The 21,268-nt window shown below is 24.7% G+C and overlaps 1 protein-coding gene across 4 annotated transcripts; it reads right to left on the reverse strand.

Moving 5' to 3' along the window:
* Positions 1-931: 931 nt before the first annotated feature.
* Positions 932-20,265, reverse strand: wupA (wings up A). 4 transcript variants are annotated; one of them, XM_065507799.1, is made up of 7 exons: positions 20,120-20,265; positions 15,840-15,883; positions 14,627-14,879; positions 8,625-8,725; positions 2,145-2,188; positions 1,927-2,068; positions 932-1,178 (listed from the first exon to the last, which is right to left on the reverse strand). In XM_065507799.1, exons 2-7 carry the CDS (start codon positions 15,852-15,854, stop codon positions 1,110-1,112), a joined length of 624 nt encoding a protein of 207 aa, XP_065363871.1. In that variant the 5' UTR covers positions 15,855-15,883; positions 20,120-20,265; the 3' UTR covers positions 932-1,109. The 4 variants fall into 4 exon arrangements, with proteins under 4 accessions (XP_065363871.1, XP_065363870.1, XP_065363869.1 ...); XM_065507798.1 differs by lacking the exon at positions 8,625-8,725 and adding an exon at positions 9,612-9,712; XM_065507797.1 differs by lacking the exon at positions 8,625-8,725 and adding an exon at positions 12,076-12,176 and having other exon boundaries at positions 20,120-20,264.
* Positions 20,266-21,268: the final 1,003 nt, after the last annotated feature.

Here is a 21,268-nt window from a genome sequence, read left to right on the forward strand (position 1 = left end):
AAACTGAATATTTTAAATTTACAACGATTATATTGTAAGAATTAAATAATTTTGTGGTAAAATAAATAATGGGTCACGCCCTCTTTTTCCTACATTATCAGCACTTTGATGCTAAAGTTACGGATGGTATAGCTTTGTAAAAGGAAATGAGCTTTTTGAAATATCTGAAATGGAAACTTCGGTTTATAAACCTTTTACAAAATTGTTTATGAATAAGGGGGTTAGTCTTTTATAAATTGTTCTCTATATTCTAGCCAAAATTCAAATCTGTTTACTTATTTTCCTCGAACTTTCTTAAGTTTTATACATATGTTAAATTTTTAGTAGTTAATAATTTTTTAATATCTTTTGTTTTCTTTATAACGTTTTATTTTAAAAATTTCTTTATTATAGTTACAACTTTAAATATTATAATTTAAAAAAAGAAAAGCATTAATGAACAGAGAAAAAAAAATTAAACTGTTTGTAAATTTACAGCTGAACCGACATCCGTTTTTATTTGAATTTGAAAACAAAATTGAAATAAAAAAAGCTGCAGTTTAAGCTGGTGTAGTAGGAGTTTCAGGAGCGTGTTCCTATAAAAAAGATATTACAACCAAAACAAAAAAAAAAAGAGAAAATAGTATTAACTACTGATACACAAATTTAAAGCTGGGTAAAATTTGGTAAGTTTTGGGGGAAACATTTGAATAAGGCCGGTAGTATATTTACAAGGAGCAGGATGTCCTTTGATGAAGCAAAGCAAATTGATCGCTTGAACTATCCTAATTTGTTTAAAAGCCAAACCAATGAAATAATAAGCTGGCATATAACCAATATTATTTTTGTTTTTTAAAAAATATACATAATTAATAATTCATATATTTTTTTTGTTCTATTGTGAGTTTGTTTCTTCTTAAATTGAGGAATTTTTGTCTACCAATTGAATATATAGAGTTTAAAAGATATTTTTAATTATTATTTTTTGTTGTTTTTTTTTTGGTTTCTTTTTCTCTCATATAATTTAGATGTACATATTTTCTTTTTTGTTGTTTGAAAACAATTAATAAATAATAAATGATTTATTTAAAAATAGGGCGGGATATGGTCATATATATAAATCGGAACACTTAGGCTTCAACTTCAGCTTCCTCCTTTACCTTATCGGCGGGTTTGCCCTTGGACCAGTCGGGTTTCTTCTGCAAATGGGGGGAGAAAATGGTAGAGAAAAACAAAATATTAGTAAAATGAATAAAATAAAAAAATTTTACAAAAAACTAAACATAGAAAATCAAATTGTTAAAATTTATACTAAAAAGGTGGGGGGAGGGATAAGTGGGGGAGTTTCAAAATTTTCTACAAATAATCAGAACTCTATAAAGAAAGTGAGGGTGGAGAGTTTTAAACATAGAAAATAAGACAGTGAAACCTTTCAAGTGCTTTGTACTACCAACTAAAGTGTTTTAAAATTGTGTGCAATTTTTTAAGGTTTTTTCTATTAATCTATTTAAAAAACATTTGAATTTTTTTTTGCTCAAGATTCACATAAATTAACAAATTTTGGTTCACACACATTTATACATTTATATTACACTTAGATATCTTACACTTTTTGGATTTTAGTATAGAATCTTTAATCTTTTTCTACAGTTTTAAGGAATAAGAAAAATAGCATTAGTTTTATTGAAAAGTATTTTTAAAATTTAATTTCTGTAAGTTTTTGGGCAGAAAGTTGTAAGTGTACTTTATTTGTGTAACAATGTAAAACTTGTAAACTGTGTTAGAAATTCCTTTCAGTGTATTCTTTCAAACAATCTTTGTGTATAGAATATTAAATCAAATTGTATTTAGAATAACATAATCTTAAGTCCTTAAACTTAAGAGTAGTATTTTATATTCCTTTTGATTATTTTTGTAGTTGTGACTTCAAATTCATTCTCAACTTACCTCCTTCTCTTCATCTTCCAATGTGAATTCCTTCTTCTTGACAACCTTAAGTTGGTTACGGAAGTTGAATTCAGCAGCCTTCTTTTGGAGCTTGGCGAATTTGTTTTCGTATTTGGAAACCTTCTTCAAAGCAGGCTTAACGCTATAAATTTGAAAATAAAATATAAAAATTTATTAATAAACTAAGCTTTTTTTTAATATTCAAAATTTATACTTACAACTTGCCACGAAGATCATTAACTTGGGCATTGAGATCGTTGATCTATTGGAAATTTAAGAAGTAGTAGGAAAAGGGAAAACAGTAATTGATTAATATCAAAGTTTATTTGGTAAAATCAATAATATATAATTTCAAAAATATTAAACTGTAAATTAAGCTCAAATGAATTTAAATTAAACATTAATTTTGAACAACACATATTTTATGTATTTAAAGTAATTAATTCTCTTACAAATTTTAAATATTATTAATTTGAAATAATTGTTTCTTGATCTTAATTTACAGTTTCTTGAAAAATAAAACAAAATTACTTTTTAAACAGAAAACAGTTAATCTCAAAAAGCTTAAGAAAATATTTAGCAAGCTTTTCTTTGAAGTAACTAATAAGCTTTTTGTTTTTCTTACAAATACAAACATGCTTTCATAAGCCACTTAAGAACACATAAATTAAAAGCATTATTTTTCTGTACAATATAACACAGATCTAAGGAAAGAAATTTATATATATTAACATAAATATAGATTAGTTTAGATAGAAGACATAAAGATAATACATAGATAGACATAGAAAGATAGAGAGAGAGAGAGATAGAAAGATAGTTATGAGCTGGACACAGTGCTAGAAACATTATATTGGTTGTTAATTTTAGTATTAAATGGAGTGTTTTTAGAGAGCTTTTAACAGAGATATAGATAGAAAGTCACAGAGTGGTATTTGGTAGTTAAATTTGGTTTGAAATAAAACTTTAATATAAAAATCTTTTCAATATTTACAATATTGAATGTAGTTTTTATGCTATAAATTAAAGAGTTTTGCAGTTTGAAAAAAGAGACAGTTTGAAAATAGTTTTATAGAAATCATGGAAATAGATAGAAGTAGCTAGAATCTTAGAACCGAAATACTCTAATTAAATTATTAAATAATTTAAACATTTTGTATATATTAGGGAATTATTTGATTAAATTGTAAAATTATTCGAATAACCGAACTAAATAAAAATAATCAATGTTTTTAATTTTCAACAAATTTTATTCGAATAATCGATAAAAACCTGAGAATTAATCGATTATATTTTAATTCGTGTCAAATTATTAAATAATTTAAATTTTTTTTATTATTACTGAATTATTCGAATAAACGATTACAATTTTAAGGTATTGTAATTAAATTTAAAAAAACTATTTTTAAATTGTGAAATTATTCGTTTATATAACCGATTTTTATTCGATTAAAACTTTAAATATTATTCGATTACCATGAAATTATTTTTATTTAACGGATTTAAGCAATTGAAATTAAAAATATATTTATGATATTATTCGATTGAATTACTGGTTTTTATCCGATTAAAAGTATGAACATTAATCGATTATGAAATAATTTTTGGACGATTAAAAAAAAATTAAAAACAATTTTGCCCTAAATTTAAAATTATTCGTTTAAATAACCGGTTTTTATTCGATTACAATATTTTACATATTTGGGGGATTCAAACGGTATCCTATTAGGTCGTATTGTCATAATGTCGTAAAATATTTTTTTAGTTTAAACAAATTTTTGTTGGGTTTCAAACAAAAGTTATAAACTAATAAAACTTTTTGAACTATGATTATTGGTTTGTCATAAAATAAAACTTTTTTTGTTTGCAGCACAACAAGAATTTGTTTAAACTAAAAAAATATTTTACGACATAATAGGAGACCGTTTGAATCCCACAATTATTTGATTACCATGAAATTGTTTTTGTTTAACAAATTTAGGCGATTGAAATTAAAGTAAGAATGTATTTGCAGTTATTTATGAAATTATTCGATTGAATAACTGGTTTTTATTCGATTAAAGTTTCAATATTAATCGATTGATTTTTTTTTGTACAATTTCAAGGTATTGAAATAAAATTACAAAAACTTTTTTTAAATTCTGAAGTTACTCGTTTAAGTAATCGATTTTTATTCGATTAAAATTTGATTTTTATTCGATTATCATGAAATTATTTTTGTTTAACAAATTTAAGCGTTTGAAATTAAATTAAGAATGTATTTGCAGATATTTATGAAATTATTCGATTGAAAAACTGGTTTTTATTCGATTAAAAAAAAAAATATTTTTCTTTTAACAATTTATAACGAATAAAAAAACTCAAAATACTTTTTCCTCAAATTGTGGAATTTTTTTTTAAATAACCGGTTTTTATTCGATTGAAAATTTGAAATATTATTCGATTATAATGAAATTATTTTTTTTTAGCAGATTTAGACGATTTAAATTAATAGTTATTTGCAGTTATTTATGAAATTAATAAATTAACCGATTAAAAATTTTATCATAAATTAAAAATACTTTTGCCTCAAATTGTAAAATTATTCGTTTAAGTGTTCAGGTTTTTATCCGATTCAAATTTGTGAAATATTTGATTATGAAAAATTATTTTTTTTTTTAAATAAATTGCGAAATTATTATTTTAAATAACAGGTTTTTATTCGATTTAAATCATTGGTTTAAATAACCGGTTTTTATTCGATTGAATTTTTGGAAATTATTCGATTAAAACATTTTTTTAGTTTTGAAAACATTTTTCAAAATTTTTCAAAAATGTTAATCGATTAATCGTAAAAAAGTGATTTACTCATTAAATTTTAAATGTATTTATTAGAATAAATTTCTTGGAGTATTTAAAGTAAACGAATTTTTCCATAATTTTTCGAATTAATTGATTAAATAACCGGGTTTTATTCGATTAATCGATAAAGATTTTCACAATTTGCCAAATTAACTGGTTTTAGAAAATCTTTCAATTGTTTTTCATTATTAAATAATGTTTCCAATGATTAGCCCATTAAAACCAGGGTTAAAAAAACGGATTATTTAAAAAAATCAATTTTTGGTTTAATCGATTTAAAATTGTAATTTTAATCGATTCAAATATGTAGATCATATTAAATCCTGAAATCATCGTAAGATTTGTATTAAGCCTTTTTTCAAACTTTACTCTTCGGTTTTTTTTTCAATTTTTATAAAATTGAATTTATAGTTTTTAATATTTATATTTAAGTTTTATTTTATATTTTTTTATTATTATTGTTGATTTTTTTTTAAACTTAGAACAGCATAACATTTTTTGTTTGTTTTATTTATTTGTGGTAAAACTACTTTGAAGTGTTTAAACAAATCGGTGAATTTTTGTATTCAAACTAAGTGAGAGAGAGACATGATCACTATCACAAGGTGAAAAACATTTAACAAAAGTTAAACAAAAAAAAAAAAGAAAAATACTAATTTAACTAAACGAGGTACTGCACACAGTATGGCACATACAAACAATAATATATGTATAATAAATAGTATAGAATTTTTGGTTTTTAATTCAAATATAAATAAACTCAATTCTTCCCAAATTCAATAGAATATTGCTAATGGTGGCTAAAATGATGATGTAAAACATTTTAATAATGATTTGTGTTTTTATTTGTTTGTGTTAGAATTAAAAGAATTTCAGTTTAAGACACAATTTTCCAAAAATATAAAATATATAAAAAAAGTTTAGAAAAGTGTTAAGGATTGATTGATTTACTTTTCAAGGAAGACAAAGGAACAACTTTTAAGTGTTGCTTAGGAGAGTATTTTTTTTTTTTGAGTTAAAGGATAAACGCACAAACAAAATACATTTTCTCACACATAGATTTCAAATTGAGTTTATTATTATTTATTATCTTTCAAAATTAAATTGTATGAAATTGTACTTTTTGTTTTAAAAAAGTGCCATACTGTTGCTGATTTGTTTAAACCTTTTAATGTTTTCGTTCTTTTTAAATATAAAGCATATAAAATTACACAAATTTAAAACTAAATGATTTTTGATTATTTTTTTTTTTGAAATTTTATTATAAAATGATATTTTTTTTTTATAAATTTTTTAATATTCTATGTATGCATGTTCTAAATGAAAAAGAAATTAGATATTTTTATTAAAAATTTATTTAATATTTTTATATTTCTGTTTGTGCAATAAAAAAAATGGTGGATAGTTTTTTTTTTAACAAAATGCCAAATTTTTTTTCTTGGTGGTTGGTGGTGGTGGGTTTAAGAAAATTTTGAAACTAATTTTAAAATAATAAGCTTTTTATTGTAAAAAAAATATTTAGTGTGCTTGGCGTTTTTCGGTGTTTAAATAATAATAAAAAAAATTTTAAATATTTTTTGGCATTATGAAAATGAATACTTTTTGTGGTTGGTAATAAAAAACTAATAATAATTTTTTATTTTTTTTAAAAAAAAATAACATTGTTAAGCCATAGTTTTAACAAATAAAAACACAAAACATTATTTTTATCATAAAATAATAAAAATGTCATCACATCATTACAAAGTCTAACTAAACAAATACTAAAAAATAATAAAAATTGCGCTTTGAACTTAAAATATTTATTGTGTAAAAAAAATCCATGTATTTTGTATAGTTTTGTATGGAAGTGTCAGTGTAGAGGAGCAGTGTAAAGTTCTAGGAGATGTTTAGGAAAGTGGATTACGAAAATTACACGTATAGAGAAGGTTTTGTTTTGAATTCCCAAACATGAATACTTTTTCCCTTAAAATGTTTTCCTTTCCCTAAATTTGCAATCGTAATTGAATTCCCGGTGAATAATTTGTAATTATTCGTTTAAGTAACCGGTTTTTATGCGATTCTAATTTGTGAAATATTCGATTAAATTTTTGTTTTTAAATAACTGCTTTTTATTCGATTAAAATATTATAAAATTTCTCGGCTGTGGATGGAAATCCTTTTTAACAATTATTAAAAATACTGTTAACCTAAACTGTTAAATAACGGATTTTTATCCGATTAAAAATTAATCGATTGTATAAAAAATAAAATTCTTCAACAATTTTAAGCGTTTGAAATTAAAAATACTTTTGCATAAATTGCGATTTTATTTGTTTAAGTAACCGGTTTTTATTCGATTAAAAGTAATAAAATTAATCGATTATGTAAAAAATAAAATTCTTTAACAATTTTAAACTTTTGAAATTAAATTAAAATTACTTTTGCCGTAAATTGTGATTTTATTCGATTAAGTAATCGGTTTTTATTCGATTGAAAATTGTAAAATTATATGATTATGGAAAAATTAAATTTTTAAGCAATTTAAATTGAAAATTTTTAATTATCGGTTTACAAAACCGGGTTTTATTCGATTAAATTTTGGAAAATTATTCGATTAAATCATTTATGATATATTAATTCAATAAACTAAATTTAAAAAATTTATAATTTTTAAAAAATGTTAATCGACTCGTTTACTCGTTTACTCGTTAAATTTTAAATGTATGTATTTAAATTTAAATTTTTATCCGATTAAAAGTTATAAAATTAATCGATTATTTAAAAAAAATAAAATTCTCGAATTCAATTAAAACATTTATGATATTTTAATTCAATATTTAAATATAATAAAAAATAAGTTTTAATTTTTTTTTTAAAAATGTTAATCGATTAATCGAATAAATTGATTTACTCGTTAAATTTTAAGTGTATTTTGGTATAAGAATTATTTTTTTTATTATATTTAAAGATTTAACGAAAATAAACATAAATTTTGTTATAATTTTTCAAATTAATCGATTAAATAACCGGTTTTTATTCGATTAATCGATTAAGATTTTCATAATTTCACAAAATAATAATATATTTAAAGATTTAACTAAAATAAACATAAATTTTTCCATAATTTTTCTAATTAATCGATTATATAACCGGTTTTTATTCGATTAATCGAATAATTTCATGCTAAAATTCAATTCGCCTCTTCGTGAATGATTTTTTTCCCTCGAGTTTTTTTCACTTTTTCGAATAATTTGAATATTAAAGTTTAAAATTTTTATTTTAAGAGCAAGATCCGTTAATAAGGCTCAATAATGCAATGTAAAGGATTCACGATAGCATTTTTCTCTTGGAGGGGAATACAAATTTCATGGGAACAAAAAAGCACTTGCTATTCTCGATTAGGAGATTTCTCAAAACGCCTTTTCTCTATCAATGTCTCCACATGTATGTATTCAATTTCAAAACTTGAATTCCATTATTTCAAACTTGGAAAAGTCTGAATTTTTTTGGACTTGTAGTTAAGGGAATGTGTATAAAGTATATTTATGTAGGAAAGTGTAAGTTTAGATGGTTGGATTTGTGTTTGCTTGAGGGGAAAGTGTAAATGGCAAAGCCTTTGCTTAGTGTTTGTGTGTTTTACAAAAATCAAAAAAACATTTTTACTTTTTTCCCATATTGAATATGGTTTGTTCTCTTTTTTTTCTAAAAAAAAAGAAGAAAATAAAATAAAAAAAAGCAATTCTATTTTTGTTTTAGCAATAAAATTTCCCAAAAAAAAAAAAATCACAAAAAAAAGAAACTAACAATTTTACAATAAAATTGAAAATTGTATACAATTTATATAATTTGTTTAGTTGCAAGAAGTAATTCAATACCTCCCAGTCTTTTTTCCTGACTTCATATTCAAGATCCCATTTCTGGCCCTCGCAGGTGTACATACGGTCGTAGTACTCTTGGCAAATCTTTTGTAATTGAGCTGAAACATTGGACACATACATAGTAGTAGGTGGGTACAGTGTAAAACAGTTTTAAAACAATCTAAATAAAAAAACATAAACGATTTTTTTGTATGTGTAAAATGTGTAACGAACAGTATGAGAGAAAACCTTTACAAATAAGACATAAAATCCCTAAACATTTAACACTTGTTAAATATACAATAATAATAATAAAGATTTGAATTTGTTTTGAATTTGTGGCAGTACCTCCCAATCTCTTTTTCTGACATCATATTCCAAATCGAATTTGGAGCTTTCACAATAATATATACGTTCATGGTATTCTTCACAGATTTCTTGTAATTCACCTGTAAATCGTTGTTGAATGAAATTAAAATTTTCTTTAAATAACACTGAGCAAAAAAATGTGTTAAATTAATCAGTTGCAGTGTTTTGTAATTCAATTGTAGATGTTATGTGTTCTAGTGTTTTATTTATTATAAATTATTTAACCACAGTTTTGTTATTAAATTCTTTATATATTTTTATTTTTTTTATACAAAAACCTTTTTCGTTTTCTAGGTTTAATTGTTGTCCTTTTTATCAAGCTGTTGGTTTTATTCTTTAGCAAAGTTTTTCAATTTTTTTTTTTGGTCTTTAAGAAGTATTTACGGGATTTGATTTTCAATACAGTTTGGTTTGGTTTGAGATTATTACAATATTAAAGTATTAAAAACAAAACGCAAGAAAACAATACCATAATAATATTCTTTCTTTTTGTTTATAGATAAGATATCATATGCGAAAAAAAAATATAATTAAAAACGTAAAATAATCATAATACTATATATATATAGATATAAAAAAAACATATTGGTTTTGTTTTAGGGATATTTGTTTAAAAGAAAATTTGTAGCCATTTACCTCACATTGTTTAATTTTTTCAATATGCTCTAAATCAAATTTATCACCCTCCAATCTGAACAGACGTTGCCAATATTCTTTGCATATAGTTTGTAGTTCGGCTGTATATTCAGTATATATATTTTTATTTATTTATTTTTTTGTTAGAAAATATGTATATTTTTAGAAAAAAAAAATGGAAAAAAAATATTGTATATTGTTTAAAAAAAATGTGATTTAATGTGTAGACTAAAAAGGGATTTAAACCACCATTTTGAAAATTTTTGCTATGCACTTGTCTTGGAATGTTTACATTCTCCTTAAATCACTTGACTTTTATAATGTATGTATGAATGTAGGTAGTTATTCTTGGGGTAACTATATTTTGTGGGTATAGTGTGGAATAATTTTTATAAATTTATGGACGTTCTGTGTATATTTTGATGTGCTGTGTGTATTGACATATTTTTATATTGAAATAAATCTTATTACTACTTGACTTGGATAATGTTGAGTGCTCGATTTTGTGGTGCAGTGTAAAATATTTTATGGAAATCTAATTTTGTTTCAAAAGAAAATACAGGATGATACCAATATAATGGAAAAAATAGTATTTTTGAAAAATACAAGTATTCTAGAAAAATATCAGTATTTCAATAACAATTAAGGAAGTATGCAAAAATGTATATAAAATATTTTTTTTAATTTCTTAATTTGCAATATCGTAAATATTTAAGCAAGTTCTTAAGTTCGTATTGAACTGAAATTTTGTTTATTGATTACAAATACTGTAAACAAATTTCGGTTTTTTGAAAATAATTGAAATATAGAAACTTACAGATTTTATGCAAATTCAAAATAAAAATTTTATAAAAAATTATTTATTTAGAATATCGTAAATATTTTAGCCTGTTCCATTGCAAGCATTGAATTGAAATTTTGAGCACTAATTAATAATGCCAAGGGCAAATTTCAATATTTGTGAAAATAATTAAATATGGAAAATTGCAGATTTTATGCAATTTCAAAGTAAAAATTTAATAACAAAACAAATAATTTAGACCATTAAGATTTTATGCAACTTCAAAGAAAAAATTTTAAAAATTCAGTCATAATTAGTATTAAATTGCAATTTTGAGCACTATTTTCTAATACTAAGGAAAAATTTAAATTTGTTGAATTAATTTTAAATATTGGAAATGCCATGAATGATTTTGTTTTTCATAAAATTAATTTTTCGGTTACATTATCGTAAATATTAAGGCATATTCCTTAGTTAGTATTGAACTGAAATTTTGAGCATTGAATGCTAATACCAAAGACATATTTCGGTTTTTTGAAAAATAGTAAAATATTAAAAAATATCTATTGTAAAGTGCTTCAAAGTAATTTTTTTTTTAATTTTAGACAATATTAAAATTTTCATAAAATATCACAACCATTTAGGACCACAATTTATTTAAATTTGAATAAAATTCTGGTTTTTTATAAATTTTTCCGAGAAAGTAACACCCTGTACTTTTTGTAACAACCTGTATTTCTATGACAAAATAAAAAAACAATTTATTCTAATAAAAATTCTTACACTAAATGCTACAAAAATCAAAAGCCATTTTAAGGAAGGTTTCTTAGAGAAAGAAAAATACTTTCCAAAAAAATATTTAAAAAAAAAATTCAATGAACCAACCATATCATAATGGCAGTAACATTGAAATCTGGAAATTTAAAAAAAAAATAAACAGAGATTTTAACTGTAATTTGTCAGGTTTTCGAAAAAAAAAATTAAAGCATACTTTTTCAAGCGTAAAAAAACTAAAGCATAATTTTGGGCGAACAAATTACAGTTTAAAATCTCAATGATTTTTCATAATTGTTTGCCAAAAAACAAAAGCGTTTTAGTAAAAGCTTGTCAAAAATTAATTTAAGCTTCTACTTAAAGCTAAACAAACTACAAAAAGCAAAAGTTAAGATAAAATTTTTCTTAAAGAAAAATCAAAAAGCCAAGAAGAAATGAAATACAAAGCTAAAGTTAAAGATATAATTGAAGGTAGAAAAAAAAACAAATTAAGTCCTTTTTTAAAGCTTTAAAACGAGAAACCCTCCTTTTTTTTAAAAAAAAATAGAAAATAAATTTGGAAAAAAGATAAAGTACAATAAAGTAAATCTACTAAAAAACAAAAAACTTAAAATAAAACAGGCTCTCTCCTTACAAGTCTTGTAGGAAAAATCGCTTTAGAATTCAGTGGTTTAGCGATTTTTAAGAGTCTGTTTACAAAAAAAATTAACTTAAATGGTTAAACTACTTTAAAAAAATATGTTAATTTCTACAATTGATTGATTGAATGATAAACTACACATAGATGAGAATATAAAAAAAGGCAATTGAAAACTGTTTTTTTTTTAACAAAACAGTTTTCCTAAAAAATCTACTTTAAAAAAAAACTTTTTTAAAACAAAAAACAAAGAGTTTCAAAAAAGTGCTTGCCTCCATATCCTTGCGGGCAACTTGATATTCAACATCATATTTTTGATCTTCCAATTGGAGTACTTTATCGTAATATTTTTTACAGATATCACGTAGGGAATCTAAATTTAATATAATACGGTGGTCAATAAGGCCAATTGTGTGTGATAGTGGTAATTGTGTGTTTTAAGTGAAACAATGAAGAGTAAATAAAAAAATATTTTTTTTAAGTAAAACAAAAATAAAAAATCTAAGAATTACTAAAATATGTGTGAATGTGGTGGGTGTATGTGGATATGTATGTTTTTGTGGTTGAAAATTTTGATAATTTAAAAGTGTGCTGGGGCTGGGGGGTTTATAAACCTACCTAATACATATTTGTTTAAGGACTTTTATTTCTTGTTTTATTTATTTCCTTCAACCTTTAGTTTAGTTTGATTAATTTTTGTGCATTAGACAAAAGAAAAATATACATATTTTTTTTGTTGTTGTTTAATTTCTTCTATACAAAGTGTCAGCTATTTTGTTTTGTAAGTTGTTGTAGTTGTTGGTAAGTGAATTAGCTTTTAGTTTTAGAATCATTTTAAAATAAAAACGTAGGTGCCCCATTATAAAGAAACAACATTATGGTCAAGCGTTAGAGTTTAAAAAAAGATTTAATAATTTTGTAGAGTAACGAAATTGTGGCGTTGAATATAAACAAAAGAGAGAGAAAATAAATAACATGAGGGTAATAGAAAACGATATTTTTTCTTGAAACATTAACAGTTTTAACAAAGTTTGCAAATATTTTCATATTTTTCTTAATTTCTTTATTTGCAATATCGTAAATATTTAAGCATGTAATTAAGTTAGAATTGAACTGAAATCTTGGCAATTGATCATAAATACTGTAATCAAATTTCGGTTTTTTTACCTAATTGAAATATGGAAATTTTTTGATTTTATTCAACTTCAAAGTAAAAATTTTATATAAAAATATTTATTTGCAATATCGTAAATATTTTAGCCTGTTTCTGTGTAAGCATTGAACTGAAATTTTGAACACTAATTAATAATACTAAGGTCAAATTTCAATATTTTTTAAAACAATTAAATATGGAAAATTACAAAATTTATGCAACTTCAAAGTAAAAATATCTTAAAAATTCAAATATTTATAATAATTTCTTTATCTGCAATATCGTAAATATTTAAGCATGTAATTAAGTTAGAATTGAACTGAAATCTTGGCTATTGATTAAAAAGTCAGTGAACAAATTTCGCTTTTTTTAATAATTGAAATACATACTGAAAATTACAGATTTTATGAAACTTCAAAATTAAAATTTCATTAAAGATTATGGAAAATTATTTGGTTGCAATATTGTTGCTTTTTAAGCATTGTATTGAAATTTCAATAATTACTAATAGTTAGCACAAATTTTGTTTTTTTTTCAAAGAAAATATGGAAAAATTACAGATTTAATGCAACTTCAAAGTAAGTATAATAAAAAATGATTTGTTAGCATTGAACTGAAAATTCTTCTTTACTAGGGATAAATTTCAGTTTGTTTTAAATAATTTAAATATTGAAAATTACAGATTTACAGATTCAAAGTAAAAGTTTCATAAAAATTTATTTTAATGATTTAATTTTTCTTTTCATTATCGTAAATATTTAAGCTAGTATTAAACTGAAATTTTGAGCATTAAGGACAAATTTCGATTTTTTGAAAAGTATAAAAATATTTAAAAATTAAGATTTTTTAGTACCTCAAACTAAAAAATTTATAAAATTTTAATAATTTTTTTTTTAAATCATTAAAAAATATTGCAAATTCTTGTCTTCAATTAAAATTTTTTTAAAAACAAGTCAAGAATCTTCCTAAAACATCTTTCCATTAACCCACATTTGTTAAACATTTTTTCTCTCTTCTTGCTATTTTCGTTTAACGCATACATATTTGTTTATGTTTAAAGTCGACGATTTTCATTTAAACCAAAATTAATTTTTATATTTTGTTTTGTAAGAAATTAAGTTTTTAGTGTAAAATTGTAAGTGTGCAAATTGTTGTAGAACAGAAGTTGTACAAAAAAAATAGACAGAAATAGTAGAGAGAAATATAAAAGAGCGAGTTTTTGTTTAAAGAGTGAGAGTAATTTTGTAATAAATAAATTAATAATGTTTTCATTTAAAGGCAATGATTGTATGTATGTGTGTACCTCAACATCCTTGCGCTTGACAACGTATTCGAGATCGTATTTTTGATCCTCCAATTTGCAAATTCTTTCATGGTGTTGCTTGATCAAATTTCTAAGAGTGTCTGTGGTTAGGGTTATCAAGACGAGAAAATTATGTTTAATACAAGTTTAACATTTGTTTTTTTTTGTAAAAAAATACACTAAAACCCAGTTGATTTAAAAAAAATATATTTTGTAAATAAATAAAACTGGTGCAATTGCAAAAAAAAAGGTGTGTGTGTGTGTGAGTGTAAAATGTGTAGGTGTGATGTTGAATATGAACTTTTTTTTTTCTTTCTTCAAAATGTGAGAGAGAGAGGTAGAAAGTAATGGATCTGATTGAACATACCTTCGCTGGCGTCACTGAGGTTTCTGGGACTACCGCAACGTTCTTCAATGATGCGTCTGCGTTCAGCGGCCTTGCGTTCTTGTTCTTTCTTCAACTCTTCAGCGGCTTTCTTGCGGAGCAACAACCTGAGTTTCTTCTTTCTTTCGGGAGTCATGAAACCCTTCTTGGCCTTCTTAGCCTTGGAAGCTTCCTCCATACGCTTGCGTACTTCAGCACGCTTGCGTTCAATTTCGGCTTGCTTAGCCTTCTTTGCCTTTATATCAAAAATAAAATTTTAAATATTAAATAGTTGGATGCTTGTGTGGCATTTAGAATCAAAACAGGTGTAGTGTAAACACAAGGAGACATTGTGACGAATAAAGGTGGAGATAGAGAGACACACACAGCTTTGTAGGACATCAAACGTAACATACATATGTTCATGGTTTAACATAGATTAACAGTTACAACTGCCGAGCTGTACCTCTTCAACTGGTGTTAAAGGTTTGGCAGCTTTACCATTCGCTGCAGGTGCTGCTGGAGCTTTACCATTGGCCGCTGGCGCTGCAGCTGGAGCTTTGCCATTGGCGGCTGGTGCAGCAGCCGGTGCTCCTGCAGCAGGAGCTGCTGCTGGGGCACCAGCTGCTGGTGCTGCCGCAGCTGGAGCTGCAGCAGGTGCCGGTGCTGCCGCAGCTGGGGCAGCAGCAGGTGCCGCTGCTGGAGCTGGGGCAGGAGCTGCTGCTGGTGCGGGTGCTGGAGCCTCTGCCTTTTTCTAAAACATCACAAGAAAATAAACTAATTAATAAATAGAAATGATATTTGTTTTTTGAGAGATATTTAAGCAAGCTTGATAGTTTAAAGAAACTTTTGAAATGTTTAAGCTTTAAAGCTCATGCATCATTTATAGTTTTTTTTTTATTGTAGCCAAAATATTTATTTATTTATTTATGTTTTTTTATAGCAGTCTAAGAAGAAAAAGGAGAGAAAGCTTTAGTAGTTTATTTGCTGGAAGCCTTAAGAGTAATTTGTATTAAAACTTTAATCGTGGAATAGATATTTACCTTCACAATGTTTCCTGGTGGAGTGGACAATACTCTAGACATAAACTGATGATTATTTTTTTACTGTAATGAGGAATAGAAAGAAAAATTGTGTTATTAAAACTTGTTGTATGGTGAAACAATAAGTTTCCTTTTGTTTTTTTATTTCACAAAGGAAATGATACTTACCTCACCTCCTCATCAGCCATGTTGATTTGTGGTTTTAAGGTTTAAGTCTCTGTAAGTAAAATAAGAAATAATATGGATTAAATTTTGTTTTTTTAACTTATATATGTTAATTTATAGAAATTGCAAAAAGATTTTCTAGTCTAGATATTATTAGATTTCAAATAAGAAAACTTTTTGAATTTAATACATAATTAAATAACAATTTGTTTTAGAAATAATAAAGTATAAAAAATATAGAAATAACAACTTGTTATAGATTCAAATTCAAATATTAATTATTTTTGACAAACTTTGATTTTTCATATTCTCAATATCGTAAATTTTTAAGTATGTTGCTTATAATCTATTTAACTGAAATTTTGCGTGCTCATTGCAAATAATGTGTTGAAATTTCGGATTTTTTAAAAAGTCTAATATATTGGCGCCCTTAAAATTAACGATTTCAATAAATGAATTTCTAGAAATGTTAATTAAACCTTTTAAAACCCATTAATATAACATAAATCGTAGAATGTAAATTTATTTTAAAGGTAGAACTTTCAATTAGCCAAGTTTTGAAACATATTAAGGGGGAGAATTTTTAATCGTTCCTGCCTTTTCAATATTAATAAATGCATATAACTCTGCGGGAAAGAGTTAAGTGATATAACTTGTTCAATAAAAACTAAAAGTCTACAATTTGATACAAAATATTATCCAATAATTTTAATCCAAAGTTGATAGTTCCGTGAACTATCACTCTCTCCTAGGACAACGACTTGTTAAAATGACAGGTCACTTTCATATAAAGTGTTAGAACTAGAATTGATCCCTACCAGTACCAGTTATTATTAATTATTTATATCACAAACTAGGACGTTTAAACATTAAACGTTATTAGTTTTAGGTCTTCTCTCTTGCCGTATTACAGAGTCAAAATCAAGTTTGTTCTTTTTTTGTTATTTAAAGAGAAGTAACACTCATTAATTATGTTACTCTCTTTGGAAAAGGAATAGATCAGGAAAGGTGGAGAAGGGAGGAGTAAAGCTTTTTATTTGAGAACTTTGTAATTGCATTGGTTATTAGTGCTTGAGAATAGAATCAAGGCCGCAAATACCAAATCATGCTTAATGATCAAACGTGGTTTAAATAAGGTTTAAAGTAGTATCTCCTTAATTAGCAGTAAACAATTAAACTATCTTTAACGTTTAAACTTCATTCGTAATGCAAAGATACAAAGTTTTGTAAGGCCTTGTAGAGCTGAAAAATGCATTGTAAAATAAGATAAGAATGTCTAATGGTTCTTTTAGATCCCATCAGACATCGGAATATAATATGTGCGATTATTCTATTAGTTAGTAAAGAGATAAACCATATTTAATCGTACAAAATTGTTCGTTTAAACAATAACAGTATTTCAGTATTTTTTTTTTTAATTTTTCTCTTCTCTGTCCTCTCTTTGCTCTTTAAGTTTTGCTGTTTGTTGATTGTAAATAAAGATGTCAATAGGATATTTTTGAATATAGATTTCTAATATGGCATATCACGAATCAATATGTTGTGAAATTTGTAGATGGAATTTTGTCAACAATAATCAGCTGTTACGAACAAAATTAACTATTATGAATTAAAAGTTCATGGGATTATCACAATAGCAATTTTCCCATCAAGTGCAATGGATATATAATGGAAATTACAGGCGTTTTGATTAAATTGCTTAAAAGAACATTGTTTATAAAACGATATATTTTGTTTTTTGATGAAAATTTATCGATTTGGAAAGGTGTGAGAAATTTCAATAGATTTCAAGAACAATTTTTGATGCTTGGCTAGCAATTCGTAACCGATTTCCAACTCTTAGCAGATTATGAAGCCTATATAAATCATAAAGAAGACAAATTTAAAGAATATATGAGGCTATCAGTGCAATAATGGTGTAAGCCCAAACTATATATTTAGTGGTATATTCAACCTACAGCACTTTTGCTACATTATTTTGTAATATTATGCTCTGTGCAGAAACCATATTTTCAGTACTTTTGTTTTGAAATTGGTAATGTAAGGTCTGTAACCAAACACAATTGTGGGTTACACTACTTTTGCGCTGATGGCTTCATATAATTTTTAATTCAATTAAATTAAAATATTAAGTTCAGTTTGAGCATAATCTTTGTTAATTCAGGGGAAAAGAAAAATCAAAAATATGGTAATATTTGGGTAACAAAGTCTTTGTTTGCTATCTTGATATGGAGTTGTAGTTGGATATGGATGGTAAAAATATTAAGTATCAAGTGAATACTTTGTATTATCCTTTAAAAGTATTAGGCATACTTTATTGTATACTTAAATGCATATTGATGATTTAATTGAGTATACATTTCTAATTCAAAATTTTTTGATTTTAATATACATAGATACATTACTATATTTTTGGCTAAAAGTAAGTGTAAACAATTTGAATTATATACATACATAGATATTTATATACACACACAAATGCATATATATATGTATGTATGTATGTGCCCAACACCAAGTAACAATATCTGTTTTGGAGATCATATCTCTGATCAACCTCCAACATTTTCCAAAAACAATATGAACTTTTTCATTAATATTTTCATAAATTCTCTCAACAAAATTTTTCCAAATTCAAACAAATAATTAACCGTATAAGGAGGAATAGAGAGAGAGAGAGAGAGGAAAAAGATAATGCGCATGCACCAAATATCGGGTGCGTACGATCAACACCTACATGCATAAACATATATATATGTAGATCTTCTATATATATGGCTATACATAAAGAGGGGCATTTTTATGCAGATGTGTGATAAATATATATTAAATGAAATCCTATTAAATGCGTGGGTATAAATGTCGTATCATAACGTAAAAATTCTATATAGAAATTTTATATATTTTGTGTAGGTGTTGGGTGAATTTAAGGAACTGGCTATATCAAAGAGAGTATTTAAAATTGTTGGATAGAGAGAGAGAGAGAGAAAAACAACTCCTACAAGTAGCTGGTAATAGTATATGTTTAGAGATTTAGCCTCCAACAGAGGAGCATTATTATTTCTTGTTTGTTTGTTTTATTTTGGAATAGCTGTAATTTAGGTCATTTTATTGAAAATAATATTTAAAATATTGCAGAGAATTTATGCTTTTTTCTCTATATTTTATGGCTTACGCCATATTATATACATACATATGTAGACACCTTTTAAAAAGGCTAAAAATAGTTTCAATTCAATTTGTTGAAAATTCTTTTGTTCGTTTAAAAGAAAAACAAACAAAAAAATTAAGAATGAGAATCTACGCCATTTGAAAAAGAAAATATGAAGAAACTACAATACCAAATTGTATTTTTAGTGTGTGTTTAACAAGTACATAGTTAAATAATTAAAAATATTGAAATAAGAGATTTTAGTTAAGACCTTGAAAAACTATTTTTGAAAGAAATATTTCAAAAAAATAAAATTTTTGTTAATAAAAATTTATTTTATTTATAGAAAGTAGTAAATTTTTTTTATAAACAATTTTACATTTAATGAAAATTATTAAAAATATTGTAAGAAAATTTCAATATTTTAAATTTTCAATTTTTTTTTACAAAAACAATTGTTTATTAAAAGTTTTTAAAAATTTAATTTAAATTTTGAATTTTTTTTCAAATATTTTCATTCATCTTTAGAATTTCTAATACAAATATCTTTTTGAATTCATTTCTAAGGTAGCGGTTGTTTAAATGTTGCATTTGCAAAGATTTCAATACGAAATCTCTGCTGATGGCACCCGATATTTGGTCGGTTTTTATTTTTAATTTATTTTGAATGCTCGTACTACACACACAGTATTTAAAGAAGAAAAAAAATCAATATTCAAGTGTGTATACTAAAATATAATTCGTATTTGAAAATATACACACTTAATATTATGCAATCACTTTTATCATATAAAAAAATTTAAAGAAAATGTTGAGTTTATCCATAAAACAGCTCCAGTCTTTAAAAAATTCCTTTAAAACTTTCAACACTTTTTTCATATCCAAAATTTTTACAACGAAAAATCCAAAAAATGTTGTAAAGACACGCCTTTTTTTTACTTGTAATATACAATAATCCCAGGTTTTATTACACTGATTTTTATTTTAATAAAATTTTTAATTTTTTAACACTTATTTGAAGTTTGATTTAATATTTATTTTTTTTATTTTTTAGGCTCCTTTATTTATAGTTTTATATTATTGGAGCAGTATTTTTCGACATCATCATCTTCATCATTTTCATTTTCACTCACTCACCTTTAAAGGAAATTTAAAAAAAGGTGTGCGATCTAACACACAACTCGTTAAGCACTGTTTCGAACGAATAGACTGAACGGTCCGACGACTAACGGCAGACTATATTTTTGTCAGAAACTCACTACAGATCAGTTTTCCCGATTATCATTATGCTACTCATCTGCTACCCTGCTGCCTCCCCACTTTCCGTTTTCCACATAAAACCAAAAAGAGAGCCCACTCACCGCTAACTGCGCCTGCTCTCCTTTAAACAAACAGGGTGGCCATCTTCATTAAAAATGCCCACAGTTACCCTTATTCTCTAAAACCCACTGTGCTTTTTACATGAAAATTCATTTTATTTCGCTTACCAAAATCTTGTTTTTTTTAGAAAATTTCAAATTTTATTTTTCACACTCTCGTTCTTAAACATTAAATAAAAAGTATTGAAAATAATGATGAAGAGTAACAAAAAAAACAACAGTTTATCGTATGTATCTGGGCACATTTTCTAAAAATAGTTTTTAATCAGAAATAGATACAAAAAAATTGTGTGTGTGGAAATTTTGTTTTTCTTCTCCGAGAGCTTATTTTTTAACGGATTTTTTTCTTTTTCCAAATATTTTTATAATTCAAATTCAGTAGGTAGTAGAATTTTAAACAAAAAAAAAAAACAAAAATGTTTAATGAAATACAAATGTTTGTATGTATATTATATATGTGGGTTGTTTTGTTTTGTATTGTAGATAGATTTGAATTGAATTGAACTGTGTGTTCTATATACAATAGATTTCTTTGGATACTCAATTTAGTTGTTGTGTCTTATAGAGTATATAAAATGCAATATGTTCTAAATAAAAGTTTTGTATTTGTTATTGTATTATTTTGTTTAAATTTGTATTGAATATCATAACATCAGCATATTAAAAGAACAAAAATACAAATTTGTCTACAAGATTTGAAAAGAATTTTATTCAATTCAAATTTTTATTACATATTGTTCATTTCAAATAACTTCAGTTATACAACTTTAAAACGGCAATAGAAAGTTTAAGAAATATTAAACTTTATAGGACTTATTTATAATAAAATGTTAAATATATCCAAGATTTATACAACAAATTTTTTATAGAAATTTTGTTTAATAAAACTTTAATAAATTTAATAAAG

This window comes from Calliphora vicina, chromosome 4, assembly GCF_958450345.1.
Source record: "Calliphora vicina chromosome 4, idCalVici1.1, whole genome shotgun sequence".
Taxonomy (NCBI): domain Eukaryota; kingdom Metazoa; phylum Arthropoda; class Insecta; order Diptera; family Calliphoridae; genus Calliphora; species Calliphora vicina.

Excerpts from the sequence above, each read along its gene's own strand:
- wupA (XM_065507799.1), bottom strand. Across the intron at positions 8,726-14,626 it reads CCTCAGTGACGCCAGCGAAG|CTCAATTACAAAAGATTTGC; the intron begins GTATGTTCAATC and ends CCAATGTTTCAG. Across the intron at positions 2,069-2,144 it reads AATGATCTTCGTGGCAAGTT|CGTTAAGCCTGCTTTGAAGA; the intron begins GTAAGTATAAAT and ends TCAAATTTATAG.